Genomic DNA, 17855 nt, shown 5'->3' on the forward strand with positions numbered 1-17855 from the left:
GATCGCACTGCCAGCGATCACGAACCGACAGTATCACGGGATTCACGACGACATAGACAAACGGACGTACAACTTCCTCCTTCCGGAACGGCGTGTCCACCTACCGGTTAAACGGAAAATCCTCCGGACCAGCGTGTCATGCCATGGAACACAGAAAGCTGTCCCGGACCGGCGTGTCCATTCTCCTAAGAGGTGTGGTGTCCTTCCGAGCCGGCGTGCTCTCCACCTAGATTCGTGCGTTTGCATTCCATACAGACGCAATTACATCCAATCCAATCATCCAAATTCCGGACCAGCGTGTCCACGTTTCGGACCATGATGTCATCATGTCCGAAGGCCCATCCTTCATCCTACTGGTCGAATCATCCGGCTATTCCTTCCACCGGCGCGTGGAACCTCCGAAGTCTGTGACACTTCATTCCGATTCGACCAACGGCAGTATTCACTGGCAACCGGGAATTTCGGCCTTCAACTCGGCGCAGTCAGGCCAAGCTGTCATCCAATATAGCAGAAATCTCCCACGGGCCAGCTCAGTACATATCCGGCGTTATGTTCATCAATCCAACCCACTTTCATCGCAAGAGATCCAGTCATCAATTGGCTCACAGCAATAAATCAACCCAAATCATCATTCACATGGACCGCACTGAGATCGATAAACATCAAATCCTACCTACACCGGCAACCAACAGCAGTCACCGATCGAGCGAGGCAGTAGTTAAAAACGAATTTTCAATTTCGTTTTGAGGCCCCGGGATGTTTGCGCTCACACCACACCACTTGTTGCTGCTATCTATTGTTCCATTCAGAACAGCAAACGGAATATTTCGTCACCATCCAGCGTGATGCTTCTTCGCTTTGGCGCCAACAGGCAAGCGCGCCAAACTAGAGAAAGCAGAACGCGCGTAAATGAATATTGTTTCCAGATTCTGTGCGCCTATAAAAGGCGCACCCGATTTGTACATATTAGGATCAGTGTTCCCTTAGTGGACAGTCCCCTATAGTCGCACTAGTGGCTTTTTACGGCGGTTTTGCTATGAATCTTTTCAAAATACTTTTTGACATGAAGGTCAGGAGCTATTTATCTAAGTACCATTGATACACAGCTTGATTTTGTTCAAAAAATGATCGAAATAATTAGTTTTGCTTAAAATTTGAGCTCCCTTGCGCCTATAGTTAACATATTGTTCCTATAGTAGCACTACTGAGAGAAACTATTTTTTATTATACGAAATAATTAATGAATAAAGTACTTTTTTTACATCAAACGAAAGCTTTTGATCCACACTTTGAAGGAAAAATATAAAAGCTTTGTAAAAATACGGTTTTGATTAGTATTTTGCCAACGCCGTGATGCTAGTGCTACTATAGGAACAGAAATTAGAAATAGTGCTACTATAGGCACATGTATTCCTATAGTGGCACAAGCGATAATAGATGCAAACATATGAATTTTCGCAGTTTTCATATTTTTCCCACAAAACCAAGATAAAAAGCTTTCAGATGATATAAAAATAATGACGCTAGCGTAATTTTTCGATTTTATACGAATATTTGTTCTTAGCTATGCGGCTATTGGTACATCGACCCTATATAGTTTCTTCCATTCCCCACCGAGTAGGCACGCTGCCTCTCGGTGGCAATAAATCGATTAGTATTATCGAAAGCAGTTCGAGTTGTTCTTCGTCGTCGTCCCCGTCATCCTTCATCCACACAACGTAGGGCTCCATCTCCAATCAAACATGTTTTGTTTACTAAGTAAGTGGCACATTTGCCCCAAAAGTATATAATTCAACCTAACTAGAAGTTTGAGACTGGTGTTAAAAAGAATAATTATGCCATGCAAAAATTGGTCATATAAGAACTTTATTATTCCCCTCATGTCACACTGTTTACATGGAACTTCTGAAAATTTTGTATAGATTGTGACGTGTCCTTCACCCCTTAAAGCGTGACTTAATTTATGGCCGTTCTTTGTTTAATATACTCCTGGAAACAACCCCTTAACCATTCTAACCAAATTTACATCACAGAAAATAATACTCACAATGAATCCATAGGCCAGCACATCATCGCCGTACTTCTTGCCAGGTGTGTAGACCAAATCGCCGTGCAGCCATCGAGCCGCGTATGCCGCCGGATTGGCACAGAACTCCACGGACAGATGCAGCGGAGACCCCGGATAAGCCACCGGCGTTGTATTTCGAGCAATCACCGTTGGAGCACCTGAAAAAGCAACAGAAGAAAATGCATCACATGAAGCCAAGAGTGGAAATGGAGTTGATAATTAAATTCCTATCCGGAGATTATATTGCTTTGCGGACTGGCGGTGTGGAAGGTGACTTTTAGTGTCCATAGTGCTTGAGTCCTGTCAGTCGTCATTCTGTCCGGGCTGCCGTTAATGGCAACTCGGGGAAAGTCTGTCTAATCGGGAGATTCCCATCGTCGTCAGGTCAGCGTGTTTTCGTGTTCTGTATGCCGCTGTATTTTGGACATTTGTGATTTATTTGCTTTTCCGACTAAATGGCAATAACGTATAAGCAAATAGCTCCGAGGGAAAAAGTACTTTCCGGATCGGCCATCCACTGCTGCTGCTGTCCGATGCACAGTGGCGGAAAACCGGACGGAGCCTCAAAAACAGATATCAAGATTTCATATTCAAACATTTTTGAAATAGAAAAATACTCGTTGGAAGAATAATGGATCTACAGTTTTAAAATTTAAAATAAATATATTTTCCATCATTGTACCTTAAAAACTCATTAACGAATTCACTCTGAAGTGCCGAAGGTTATTTTTCTTCGTGCCTTTTTGATAATATTGATTGTTTTAGAATGTTTTCAGCCATTTTGAACAACTTTTGGGGTTTTGTTCGACTTACGAATGGAGACCCGCCACTGTGCGATGGCAAAAGATAGTAGTTGTAGCAAGCAGCATATCAGGAAAACACCACTCAACGCTAATGGGACATTTAATTTCTCCGGTGCTTGTGCTTGATGTCCTTGATGTCACTCTCCAACCAACCCAGATTGCTTATTGTGTTGACCTAGGCTGCGGCCCGGGTTAGATTACGCGACCGAGATATTTGAGAGGGCATTTTTCCCATCGAGCATTAAGCGTTCAACTCAACATGATATGATTGTCTTTTATTGGACGGACATTTGAATCAAGCTTAAGATTGAATGTAGGCGGAGCTTATCAGTCAATCATTGGCATAGATAGCGTTTTTTTTCTAGCGGGGTTCTTCGACTATTCCATCAATAAATAGTTCAGGGAGTGTAAACAGTTTTGAAGAGGAAACCTTAGAAATCAAAAATATAATTTTCATAACCTTACGAGCTACACAAATTTCGATGAAAATATGAAAATGAAAAAAAAAACTTTAATTTTCCAACATACATTGTAGGAATAATCTAAATTTATTTGTCAAATGGTACACTTCAGATTAATTATCAAAACTCAAACATCAAAGTCTGAAAGACTTCCTGTAAGAGCTATTGTTACTCAAAGCAGTGTTTTGGGATCAATATTATACAATATTTTAACATCTACAACAAATTTTGTTTGCAGATGACACAGGCCCACGTATCATCTGCAGTACATTGCAAACAAGTTTTTATATTTTTTTCTTCATACCATTCCAATATAACCCAAAAGCATTCATGTAGTTATGTTGTCACGATGAGAGGGGTTCCAAAAGATTGGTCAGATGAAGTTTAGTATCTAGGGCTCATGCTAGATAAAAATGCAACTTTCACAAATCACATTGAGGTCATTCAAGCCAAATGTAACAATATGTAGAGCAAAACTACAACGGACTGCAAGATTTTTGTTCTGGCCCCTGCTCCTTTTCCTCCACCAATGCTATCACTGTGAGCCATTCGCCATCAACGTAGATGTTACGTTCCTAAGCGCTCTTTGCTTTCCGTTTTCCCATAAAATGGTTGAAACTTCATTACGAAGATTCACATTCCCATCTCAAATTTGCATGATTAGATTTCAGTCATCTTTGGGGAATTGCGCACTTAAAAATCCAATCCATTTTACCTACGCTTTTATCGATAATTAAGTTCCGATTATATCCCCCGGGCACAGCATTTCCGGCCCAGAAGGACCTGTTTGTACGCTTTTCAACACGTGTAACACAGGAGACAGATTCCCATCGCTTCTTTTTCGCATTTCGTTTTTCTCTTCGTCCTGATCCTTTGCGTCAACTACCCACCCCCTCCCAAGCGCGCCACGCATAGATGAGTATCTATTGAACCAATTTCTTCCTCTTCTTCATGAAGGAGGCACGGCGACACAGATCCAAAAAAAAAAACTCCCCAAGTACAAAGCGTAGATGGAAGAATTTTCCACAGCTGCTCTGTCGGCAGAAATCAAATTTATTCCTCCCTCCGGCGACATGCACATACTGACAGACTCTTTTACACACATGCCGCCTGGCAAGCACTCCAAGTGAATACTTTATGCATCTCCCGGCGTGGCCAGGATACCTCCGAACGGCTGCACTGCCTCTAGACTCTACATATAACCGTGGGTGTAGCCAGGATTTCCACAAATGGAAATTTTCTTGACTTCCCTGGGCATAGAGTATCATCGTACCTGCCACACAATATACGAATGCGAAATGGGAACTTTGGCAAATAAAGCTTACAGTTAACAAGCTGGGAAGCAGGCTCTGTCCCAGTGAGGACGTAATGCCAAGAAAAAGAAGATACACACCCGTAACTATTGTTTATTCTCTGCCCCCTTTGGCCACGCCGATGCATACAGCACTGCTAAAGACAGCTAAGCAAAGCAGACATGAGGCGCTTATTTTCAAATGAGAAATTCAAACAGTTCCGGAACAAGTTTCGTGATCAGGTGCTGGAGTCTTTCTCCTTCAAGTGCCGGGCCGTTGGAGAGAGTCACAGAGAGCTACAGAGGGGAACTCCCCACGGCAAACTTGTACAAGACGATTTCGTTTCAGTTCATTTCATCCGAATGTGAATGAGTAGCGACAAGGGGGTGGGAAGAAAAGTATATCGATATATGTAGATTCACGAGTGAGTGGGTGTCTGGCCACAAGAAGCTGGAACAGCACCGGTGGATTTGATTTACGGTAGGCAAAAAGGATATCGATTTGTTTCTTGTTAATTGGGAACTTCTAGATTCTTATTCGAATAAGGGTTGAGAAATAAACATAGGAAGTCTTTCGGATTTAAATTTGGTAATCCGGCATCTATTAAAATCTAAATTCTCTAATTTTTTGCAATTGCATTTGAAGTTAAATTATGAAATTTATATATTATCCAATATAATTAACGACCTCAAATTAAAATTAAACTATGATCAATACCTCTGTCCATAACCGCATAGAAGATGCATTTGCTGTTTTGTATATTTAAAGTTTATTTTTTGGCTGTGCCTGATTTGAGATTTGTAGGGTCAAATGTCGTCTATTGTTGAACAACCCATCTATTCCTTATGACGCATTCATCAATTAGCGAGCATTACAGCCGTTCAATGATTGGTGAATTACCCTTCTTCTCTCTAACGTTACGTCCAAATTATAACAGAGCTTGCTTCTCAGCTCAGTGTTCTCATGAGAACTTCCACAGTTAGTTACTGAGAGCTTTATTTGCCAATTGACCATTTTTGCATTCGTAGATCTACGAAGATACTCTTTGCCCTGCGAAGTCGAGAAAATGTCCATAACGAAAAGATCTTTAATCGGTTTTCTCGATTCGAATCCACGACCCTCAGCAACCCGTGGCTACGAGTCGGGAAAAAGAAAGAAAGGAAAAAAACGAAAACGGAGCCCAAGGAGAATGCTAAATCGAAAACAGCGAAACGTAGGAATTTAGGCGAGGCACTCGTCATCAAAACGGAGGAAGGTTACACCGAGGATCTGAAAACGTTCTGAAGCACGGAGAAGTTATCGCCATTGGGCGCAGATGTGGGGAGCATAAGGCGGACTAGGATTAGTGAAATGATCCTAGTCTTAAAGAGGGACACAAAGCAAAAGGGTGCAGTCTATAAGCAACTGGCACAAGAAATACTTGGCGACAAGGTTGATGTAAGATCCTTGACTGCAGAAGCGACTCTCCAGTGTAAAAATCTGGATGAGGCCACCTATGCAGCGGAGGTCTCAATTGCCCTCAAAGAGCAGAGTGACATCGACGTAGCCTGTAAGGCCTTAGAAAGGAGCCGCAGGGCACCTAGGTGGCGGCGATCAGGCTGCCGGTCGCAGAAGCCAACAAAACCAAGAACTTGGGCATACTCAAGGTAGGCTAGTCGGTTTGCCGGCTGAACATACAACAGTCTCCTGAAGTTTGCTTTAAGTGTTTCGAGAAGGGCCATAAGTTGTGGAATTGAAGAAGACAGAAAGACAGAAGTGAGATGTACAGAAAAACCGGCACCGAAGGCCATAGGACAAGCGATTGTAAGCAAATCGCTAAGTGCCTAATATCTGTCAACAGAGCAGACAACGGTTACATAACGGGCAGACCCAAATGTCCGGGCACTAGCGGAGTGTCAAATCAGCCAAACGGAAGTAAATTTAAACCACTGTGATGCAGCCCAGCAGCAGCTGCTTTGGCAGTCTCAGAAACGAAGACTGACGTGGTGTTACAACGGGAACTGGGTAGGTCTCAACAACTAACATGCATAGGGACGACTGAGCGATACCAATCCAAGAAATACTCAAGTAACCACAAGCATTAAGGTATTACCGTATTTCAACTTTAATTCAACGAGTGCAATGCATCATTGGTTTTATTCTGCAATATGCGTGCAGTAATGCTTTAAATCCATTTTATTAATGCAATGTAGCATCGCTTTATTGTAGCAATGAAATGTGCAATAATGGGTGATATACGGTCACCATTCAATGCTTCATTGCATCATCTTACTCAATGCTTCAACGTAACAAAAACGGCAAGATTGCAATGCTCAATTTATCGTCAATCCTTTCCTCACTCAGGCAAATAGACTATAGAAATACTTAAATATCCCTTATGAAAATTCGCCACCTGAAATCGGATTGAAATATGCAGATTTGTCTTATGAGAAATCAGAACTTGAAAACAAAAAAAGCAACAACTTGGAATTGAACCAAAAACCTTACGATTGATAGGCCCGTGTGTACACCACACGCCTATCGACGACTCAATGTGCCAAGATGCTAAAATGACACATGAAACGTGAAGATGACCAACCGTTTTAGCTCCACACATTGAAAACAAAACAAAATCTCAACAGCAAAAAAGCGACAGCCGCGGTAAACTTGGAAGTGCAACAGTCGTGCCCACTAACTTATTGCGCACTTCACCCCAAATTATACTATCACAAAATTTGTGGAGTGCAGATAAAGTGTGATAAGGGTGCACGCTCTGGGGCACGGCTTTGAGTGCCTATAGCTACCGTAGCAAGCTAGAGAGTACTTATAGGCTAATGTGCCTGAGGGTTGCGAGCGCGTACCGTACCGTGTCATACGATGCACTCTGCGTCATCACCGGTATGGTGCCTATTGGTATCCTTATCATGGAAGACAATTTGGTCCAGAGGATGTGTAAAGACGAGTTTGGCTGGAATGCCGTTTCATCACCCACATCGTCTCGGAACTCCAAAGGAGGTGGCGTGTGGACTCGAGGAGTGACTAGTGCAGACGCTAAACAACAGGTGGTCCAAGGGTTCGCAGTCGGCTACGTAGGTTATACCGGTGCCCTACGGTCGAAATCGACCCTTACAGCGATTAAGTGGCCGCGGGGAGAACATCCTGGTAGCGTTGCTGTCGTGGCGTCGGCCTACTGGGTTGGATACGAGCCTCTGGTTGTTCGAGGCAGGTGGAGGCCCCTTCGTCAGCAATCCCAGTTGGTGCTAGCTGATAGGGTCTGAGCCTTCAGTAGGTCAAATTGCGAAGCCTGCAGTATCAGTTCTTGATACCTGCGGTGCAGCTGGGTGCGGGCGTAGTGGTCGACCCTGCCCGATTTCAGCAGACAACGGGAGGTGAGGACCACCCGGGAAGCTGGCAATGCGCCAGCATGCTACCTTGGTGGACCCCCATCGTGTCATCGATGTTCGTTGCTGCATGGCTACGCAGCTAACCTGGAGGATGCGATGTGCAATAGCCCCTCTCCGAAGCAATGCCTTCTTGGTGGTCCCGGAGAGACGAAGGGTTTGGCGGCAATGGAAATGGTTTAGTGGGTCGGGGGTGTAGTCCTGTTTACTGCTTGCATGTAGTAAATGGTCCCCAACCCCACACTCCCGGACCTCGGTCCGGAGTCTGTTGAGCAGATTATCCCCCCATTGCTTAGAGAAAAAAAAGGGTGCACGCTTGCATCGGATCATCTTAACGTATTCGGTGCACTTGTTCTTTGAATCACAAGGAATAAGTGCACTGAAAACACCATCATGATTCTACGTAACCCTGAGCTGCTATCACACTTTGAGGGAGCTTGAGGGACGGTCCAACTTGGATTTATTTACAGTGACTCAATTTCATTTTCGTACGGGGCACTGTTTCCATATAAAGTTGGTATAAAACTATTGAATGGTGCATGGATTTCGATATACTTTATCAATAACGAAGGTCATAGGTGTCATCTATTGTTTGGCAATGACAAACTGTATTCACTTGCTTAAATCTTTGGAATAATGGAAATGTATTGAGTTTGTGTCTATAATTGACCCAATTCCATATTCGTACACCTAACAAAAAAGAAACATACAACATTCAAAACTCATGTTTGATGAACTAGATGATTGCTTAAGATTTTCGTTGTGTTGTTCTGATGTAGTAGAGTACATTTGAAAAATTTATAAGCGGTTATATTTAAAACTTAAGTAAATCTAAGAAAAATACCACTTGTCCCATGTAGTTTGCTAAAATATTCGGTAAGTCAAACAATAACTTACATATTATTCAACAACGCTTCCTCAAGAATGATTGCTGCGAATATTGCACAAGTTTCAAATTTTTTTAATCAGTTTCAGAGCAGCTAGGAGTGGATATCGACAACTTATTCTTTTGGATCTTAGGTAATATAACATTTATAACAAATCCTAAACCAAAAATGGTAGTCAATTTCTCTAAGTTTTACTCCTAAATGGATATACATAATCCATAGTTAATGTTCCTATCGAAACATTGCGTAATTATTATTTTTAATTTACATTTCACTACCAAAAATGATTATAGAGATTTATAGAATAAATATTATGGCCGTAACCGCAACATAAACGTTTTTTAAAATGATGAAATCTACAGGATATATTCTAGTATAAAGTGTATCAATGCTCTCTGCTCATTCAAGTTATTTTGTATTTTTCTAATAAAATCAATAAACAGCAAAATAGGGTGCTATTTTGAATATAATTTAAATATTTATTCAAAGATAACTGTATATTGCGATAACATCAATTATGTTGAGGTATGTACAGCGTAGTTTAGGGTACTTTATTGTAAAACGAAGTTCGTGATTCAAATTCGAGTAGTGCTTCGTGAAGCCCAAGCAGGACAGTTCGGTTTTGCGTCGTCCGATTGATTTTGGTGACGGATTCGCGCGTTTTTGTTGCCGGAGAATTTTTTTTCCCTGTTTTGGAGCGTCTTGCTGGGTAGTGCTTCGAGAAACCCAAGCAGGACAGTTCGGTTTTGCGTCGTCCGATTGATTTTGCTGACGGATTCGCGCGTGTTTTCGTCGCCGGAGATTTTTTTTTCACCTGTTTTGGAGCGTCTTGCTGGGTACGTATTTGGGAAGGCCCAAGCAAGACGGTTTATTTTCGGGACGCCAAGAAGTTTTGCTGTCAGTGTCAGTTTTGTGTTCAGTCGAGAATTAATTACCAACTGGTGAGTTCGTTTCATGCTTATGATAACACATATTTTCTTGAAAGCGTAACTTTTATGTAATATTAAAACAAACTTTGTATGGTTCGTCACTATATGTGTCGGCATTATGCTTTTTTCTTATACAATTTCAATATACATATATTTTTCTCTTTTTGACATTATTAAAAATTATTTATTAAAAAAATCTTTTGAATTGTTCGACATTGTGAATGTTGACGTATTTTCTAAAACTTCTACCATATCGAGACAAAATGCACAGTAATACTCATATGTAATTTTCAAACAAACTATGTATGGTTCGTCACTACAAGTGTCGGCATTATTCCTGTTTCATATAAGTTAAAATAAATACATGTAATTTGCAGTTTTCGTCATTAATAAAAACGTCTTTGAATTGTTCGACATTATAGATGTTGACGTATTTTTCCAAAAACTTCTCGAGACAAAAATACAAAACTAGCTTTTAATACAAGTCGTATATTTCCCCCTTGTCCATGGATCGCATCACCGACCAGAGGTGACTCCCAGATCTTCTCCTCCCTCACTAATAAACACCCTTCCCGTGGTGATTGTGGAGATGCAGAGGTATTCTCGGTCTCTAGAAGCAACAATCATTACACCCTAACATTCCTTCCCCATCCCAACTGACTGTAAGGACTTGGCCGGCGCCGTTATTGATCAATAATATTAGATCTGCTAAAATTGCACTTCGAGAGTAAGCGGAAACTCCCATCCCTTATTCATTTGGATCGTAGTGCAATTCTTACCAGTTCCGATCAATCACGGAGTAGCAACCATTGACATGTACAGTCAGTCTATGCTATGCTATGCTATGCTAAACGAAGTTCGTGATTCAAATTCTTTTTACAGACAATTTCAAAATTGATCTTTACCTATTGTTTAGAATGAAAACTTGGTTAACATTGATTAAAAATATCATTTTAGAAGAGTTTAGAAACTATGGTACAACCATTTTCTGAACTCAAAAGAGATAAAAACTATTTATGATTTCTGTAAACTGTATACATTCCAACTAAATTTCTATCAGAGCTCACGAATATAATTAAGATTGGATTCAATGATTCAATGGTTCGAATCATTGGATTTTATAGCAAAAATCATTGTATAACTTGCATTTCTCATAATTTTACCTAAATTTCATATATGTCCGCTAATAAATTGTCCAAATGTATTTCACTACATCTAAACACCATAAAAAAGCACTTCAGCAATCAAATAGAGCTTTTAAATTTAGTTTTGAATGTTGTACTTTTGAATTTTGGTAGGTGTACGAATATGGAATTGGGTGAATTTTAGACATAAATTCAATACTTTTACATTAATCCAAAGATGAATGTAAATGGAAACATTTTGTGATTGGCAAATAATATATGACACGTATTACCTTCAATGTGGATAAAGAATTTTAAACTCAATACATCATTTAATAGTTTCTAGCTAACTTGATGTGAAAACAGTATCCTGTACGAATGTGAAATTGGGCCACTGTATTTAGTTCGTCAAACATAGGTAGACTACATACAAGAATTACAATACTTTCTTACATGCTATGGATTACTTCTATTGTTCTTTAGTCGTGTTTTAAGCTGCTATTTGGACATAGTAATGCCAATAAATTCGCAATGTACATTATACTGACGCATCATACGATTTATTGGTCTGTTTTGAGCATAATGCGTTCTGCATGATTTTTCAGAACATAATTTTCTTGTTTTTAAATGCCGAGAGGGTGTGTAGAAGTTTAGTTGAGAAAGAAGTGCAGCAAAGTCTACACATTTAGAATTAATGTAGTTTATGAAGAGAATCATTGCGAATAGGGCACTATTCAAAACTGGAAAGGCAATAGATGGCTCTTTTTCAGTGGTAGTAAAAACGAAATCCTGAAGCAAAGAAAGCACCACGGAAGATGAATTAAACACAAAAAGTTATGTATTCACTTTACACTTGATTTCTAATCACTACTTTTTTGATCCAGGTTCCTATTTGCAAGTAATTTACGTTTTACATTATTTTCCATACGTTTTGACAGTTCTCCGACTACCATTTTTCCATGCGCTTGTGTTGAAAGTTTGAGAAATTTGAGAATCCAGCGTAGCACGATCAGTGGGTGGAATACAAACAACAGTGTCGTCGCTCGGCGGTCAGGGAAAGAAACTGAATGTTCGAAAGGTTGTTGCCTGTACTTTTTGCCGCTGGCGCCCACTGTTAGCGGTTATGAACGAAATAAACAGTCGTTACCCTATTCCCGGCGTTGCTTAAGTGTTTCCAAGTTAATGAGCATGCAGCGTGCTTCAACGGAAGTGGCAGTACAGTCCAATTCAATTTCCGAAGGGCGTATAAAAGGAATTAATTCTGTACTGATTCTATGCGTTCTTCGTGTACGACATGGTACGGGTTCCATACTAGCGGGTTCCAAATTAGCTCGAAAGCAACGCTGACTTTATATCTAACGAACACAAAAAAAATACAATATTATATTTTGATATTTTATATTTATGTGTTTCTATTTTTGATCTTAAAACAATTGTTTCCTTCATGCATTAAAACACTTTGGCTAAAGCTTTTATATGGTACAGACAGTAACTATACTTTAGCAATTGCCAACACAGAGCTAGGAAATGTAGCCGTATTTACACTTGAATAGGGCCCTTTTCCACTTTAATACTTTAAATGAGACATGTAATGCAGTATGACTTTATATGCCATATTTGAAAAAGTTTATAAAGTGATATTGATGCAACTATATACAGCTGTACGGTAATTTGAGAAGTATCTATCTCAAATGACGTTTTTACGATAGAAAAAATCAACGGCGTGTTTTTCTGCAGTTGCTACGCGCCCCCAAGGTGGTCGATTGAGAAATTTTCCTGAAGCCGAACTAGCTAATCGACAGCCAGTAGTGAAAGCTGCACAGAAAAAAATCCGTTCTCGTATCCGTGAACAGCAGACGTGAACTCGTCAACAACAAAAATACACCGTGAACTAGATCATGTTTATGTGACCATTTGTGGTAGTTCATGGTGTATTTTTGACAGTTCACGTTTTTCAGAATTCTTTTTTGAGCGTGTGGTGACTTTAATGCATGGGCAGTGGAGTGGGGTAGTCGCTGCACCATCCAAAGAGGCTAACTATTGTTGAAATCCCTGGCCGCATTAAATGTAGAGCTGGAAAATGCGAGTACAGTAAGTATCTTCCCCAGAAATTCTGCAGAATCGATTTTATTGACGTGACGGTTTGTAGTCCTAGCCTTTTAGGTAAGGGTATGCGAAATACCGAATGATTCCGTCAAATACGCTTCGAAACGAAATTCCGCGGAATTCCACGGAACTCGCACAGGCGAAATTTTTATTTTGCTATTTCGTTTCGTTTCGCCAAATTGTTAAAATATTTCCACGGAAAATTGAAAACAAACGAAATAAAACGGAATTTCGCGAAATTCGAGTTTAATTTCGAACAAAAAAAGGCAAAGCGTTCGCTGCTACTCCTAGCTACAGTCAAAAATGGGTCCGTATTACGGATCAAATCGACTCATATCATGGATCAGAACACTATAACAGCAAATTATCTGCGAGGTAAACGAATGGTGTGCTAGTGAAAGCATACGTTTTGGCGTTTCTTTGGGAATCGTCTTATCATAGATTCATAACTGGTCGGTGTTCAGACAGACTGAATCAAGTGTTTTTTCATGGTTCCAGAAAAACGTTCCCCAGGCATGCGAAATATCCAAATATTTGTGTTATTTGCTGTAATAATGGAACTTATCTATTTGATAATACATCTGTATAAAAATAGCATAGAAAAAATCACATTTGATTGAGTCCTTAACGTATCTTTAGAACGCCAAAATATAATCTAGTCCGGCCTGTTGAACACCAACCAACTGTGGTATGGGTTTCAATGCCCCACAAATATGAATCAACGCTTCTAGGCATATGTATGACATTTTATATCCTACGAATGGAACAAAAGTGTTTAAGCATGTTATTGTTGATTGCGATGCTGTATAGATTTATGGTTCGCGTAGGTAAATAGGTTCTGCGTCATTGCTACTCTATTTTATGAGATATTCTCTGTTTAATCCAACTCTGATCCATATCTGTGTGCTACCCATAACTGTTGGATGACAGTAGTATTGACTGGTCCGCATGATATGATAAACTGCACTGCCGTTGTAATGTTTCCAAAAACGCCCATTTGCCCTGAATTCCTCGCGGCGAATAGCCCAGGAAAGGAACAACTGCGTTTGATGAACTACCGCAATGTTATCTTCCATAAGAATGAAGAGATCAAAACCACAATTTCCTCCGGGGATCATCGCGTGTTCTTTTGAGCAAATCCGTTAATATATCGCTAAAATTGTTTGTACACAAATGTCAAAAAAAGCTGCGGAGCGTGAGTCCCTGATTTTCTGGATTTGCTCAGGTGGTGCAGATTATTGATGCGCGCATTAGTTCTCTCTCTTGCTTTCCCGCTATGACGTCACTTTAAACACAGCATAAGAACAGCTCTCCCAAATCAACGCAATTTTTTCCGCGATGGAGACAAAAAATCGCCGCGATTTCGTTGTTGTGTCTCTCACATGTAGCAGCGAAATCGCAGCGATTGTTTGTCGCTGTCGCCGTAAAAAATCGTATTGATTTGGGTGATCCAAAGCCACACCTCAAATCTTCAAGAGCACAAATCTAATGAACCAGACGTCCATTCAAGCTGAAAACTCTATCGATTGGTTACTCGAAGGCCAATCGATCAAGTGTTCAGCTTGAACCGCTGTCTGGTTCGTTAGATTTGTGCTCTTGAAATTCTGAGGTATGCACGCTTTACCACACCACCAACTCCTCTCTCCTTTTATTACGTGACATAATTTCATCACGACCCCCAATCAATAAAAAATGCGAATATTGATAATATATCATTACAAGTATTAGGAGCCAAATGCCGCAAGGCAAAAGTCTTAACCTTTTCAATACCGACATCAAGTTTCAAAATTCTCTAGTTTCGCCATCTGTCGATCGATTTTGATGATTTATTTCAGGAAAAATCACAAATCAGTTATAAATTTGATTCATGCATTGCATGCACCATCAAAATTGGTTCCGGATATAGATTCAATTCTGGTGGGGTACCTAGGGTATTTCACAATGGAAAAGCGCAACATTTTTTTTCGATTTTCGCACATCTAAATCCCGAGAAAAAAAAATGAGCCAAACGTTAAATTTAGCTCATTGAAAAACAGATTGTCTGAACAAACATGGGTGAACTTGTCAGCCTTATTTGCGGTTCCTCTATGCTATGTAGTCCAGGTTCAAAACTTTTTTTTCGAAATTTTCAAATATTTTTTAAAATACTCTCGAGGCTCAAAATTTTAGTTAAAATGTGGTTTTACAGTCAGTTTTAAACAAAAAATCTGAAAATGAGATAATATCAACAATCCTTAATTCTTCCAGAAATCGTCCAGAAATTCCTTCACAGATCTTGGAATAGGATCATTTGTCCAGTATTTGCTCTTCAAAATAATAGAAATACCTTCAGTATTTTCTACAAGGTTTACTCTAAAAGTTTGCTTTCGTCCAGTTTATGCAAGGCTTTTCTAGAAAATTTATTAGGAACTTCTAAATTAACCCCAACAGGCAATCCTGGTTAAGCTGCTGCCGCAATATCTCTTGGAGTTTATCACTTTTGCAGTTCGTTTAAATTTTTCTTGATTGATTTCTTAGGTATGTGTTGATGAATTCTTTAAAATTTAATTTAATTCAATACTCCAGCAAATACTAAAGCAAATATTCCAGTGATTCCTCTGTTCTACTTATTTTTCTTCTTCTTTCTGGCGTTATGTTCCAACTGGGAAAGAGTCTGCTTCTGAGTTTAGTGTTTTCATGATCACTTATCGACTTGTGTCCCCAATCTCATTCATTCATGCCACAAAGCATAAAGTACAGCAAAAAAAAAATAATATCATTATTCCATGTTTTATGGTATATATTAGCATAACATCACATCCACATGATTAAAAAAAATGTTTCGACCCACTTCTTAGTTGTAATATTTAAGGCTAAGTAGCCAGTCATTCGTTTTGGCAACAATGATGCCTTTTAAGCTTGCCTTTCAAAGTGATATAACTAAGTCTTGATACTTGTTTTAATTATGAATCGTGGTTTACGGCCAACCAGCCGAGTGGAAGTTTAACAACTACCGAAAAGCTAAACATTACATATAATTTGCAATTGGATTAGATGGACAAATTGATGTGAAGATTTGCGAAAAAGTTACACGTCTTCTCAGTGAGAATCGAACTCACGACTCCCCGATCTCTAGTTGGGGCGCGTTAACAACTACGCCATGAGAGGACTCATGAACGCAGAAGTTAACCTGAATTCGATTTCAGCTCAATAATCACGTGGTCCTCTTTCGCAAAGTGCACCTCTTTCGGAAGAATTAGATGCCCATCCAAACACAACGCTTTCTATATATATCCAATGCCTAGCCCGAGAGCGCATTGTTTTTTAGATATAGGAATAGCACACTACACTAGCCAGCAACTGCGCTGGCTGAGGTTTCTATTGTGTGGGCTTCCAATGGGTCGCGACGTTCTCAAACGACCGGTTACGGAACATGAGTCCGTTGCTCGATAAATACTTGTTTTAATTATGAATCGTGGTTTACGGCCAACCAGCCGAGTGGAAGTTTAACAACTACCGAAAAGCTAAACATTACATATAATTTGCAATTGGATTAGATGGACAAATTGATGTGAAGATTTGCGAAAAAGTTACACGTCTTCTCAGTGAGAATCGAACTCACGACTCCCCGATCTCTAGTTGGGGCGCGTTAACAACTACGCCATGAGAGGACTCATGAACGCAGAAGTTAACCTGAATTCGATTTCAGCTCAATAATCACGTGGTCCTCTTTCGCAAAGTGCACCTCTTTCGGAAGAAGTCCGTCTAATCCAATTGCAAATTATATGTAATGTTTAGCTTTTCGGTAGTTGTTAAACTTCCACTCGGCTGGTTGGCCGTAAACCACGATTCATAATTAAAACAAGTATTTATCGAGCAACGGACTCATGTTCCGTAACCGGTCGTTTGAGAACGTCGCGACCCATTGGAAGCCCACACAATAGAAACCTCAGCCAGCGCAGTTGCTGGCTAGTGTAGTGTGCTATTCCTATATCTAAAAAACAATGCGCTCTCGGGCTAGGCATTGGATATATATAGAAAGCGTTGTGTTTGGATGGGCATCTAATTCTTCCGAAAGAGGTGCACTTTGCGAAAGAGGACCACGTGATTATTGAGCTGAAATCGAATTCAGGTTAACTTCTGCGTTCATGAGTCCTCTCATGGCGTAGTTGTTAACGCGCCCCAACTAGAGATCGGGGAGTCGTGAGTTCGATTCTCACTGAGAAGACGTGTAACTTTTTCGCAAATCTTCACATCAATTTGTCCATCTAATCCAATTGCAAATTATATGTAATGTTTAGCTTTTCGGTAGTTGTTAAGTCTTGATAGTTCGACTTGAAAAAGTATCACTGTACGCGCTAACATGTAAAAAGTATTCTGATACTTTTTCAGCTGTGTCAGTTCAAAACCAACTGGTTTTATTTGATTCGAAATCGTGAGATGAATCAGCAACAATCATCAACGACGCGTACAAATTTCAATGACGGCCTACTTCGCCTTAAATTAAACCCACTCTTTGCCTTGTGTGAATGTCAGATATGTTGAACTAAAACCTTATAAAGTTATTATGAAAATTTCAAACAAACAGAAAAGAGTTACCAAAACATGTAAGGATTCCGCTGAGCAACACTAAGGTTTCCATATGGTAGGGGATTTAAAAATAAGTTTTTTATGCCTATGGTCAAATTTCCAGCATTTGACAAGAAAAAAAAACTTAAACGTGTATTCCGCGAAACAAATTCAAAAATTTCGTTTCGTTTCGAAAAATTCCGTGAGATATTTGATTTCGTATCGAGTTACACGAAACATTTTTAAATTTCGTTTCG

The 17855-nt window shown here is 39.9% G+C and overlaps 1 protein-coding gene across 2 annotated transcripts in view; it reads right to left on the reverse strand.

Annotated features, from left to right (window-relative positions):
- Window positions 1–17855, reverse strand: part of LOC5567948 — a 450669-nt gene that overhangs the window by 34805 nt on the left and 398009 nt on the right. For both annotated transcript variants that reach the window (XM_021851321.1, XM_021851320.1), the window contains exon 9: window positions 2048–2226. In XM_021851321.1, coding sequence (XP_021707013.1) covers window positions 2048–2226 — 179 coding nt within the window. The remainder of the gene's footprint in view (window positions 1–2047; window positions 2227–17855) is intronic.

This window comes from Aedes aegypti, chromosome 3 (genome assembly GCF_002204515.2).
Source record: "Aedes aegypti strain LVP_AGWG chromosome 3, AaegL5.0 Primary Assembly, whole genome shotgun sequence".
NCBI lineage: Eukaryota > Metazoa > Arthropoda > Insecta > Diptera > Culicidae > Aedes > Aedes aegypti.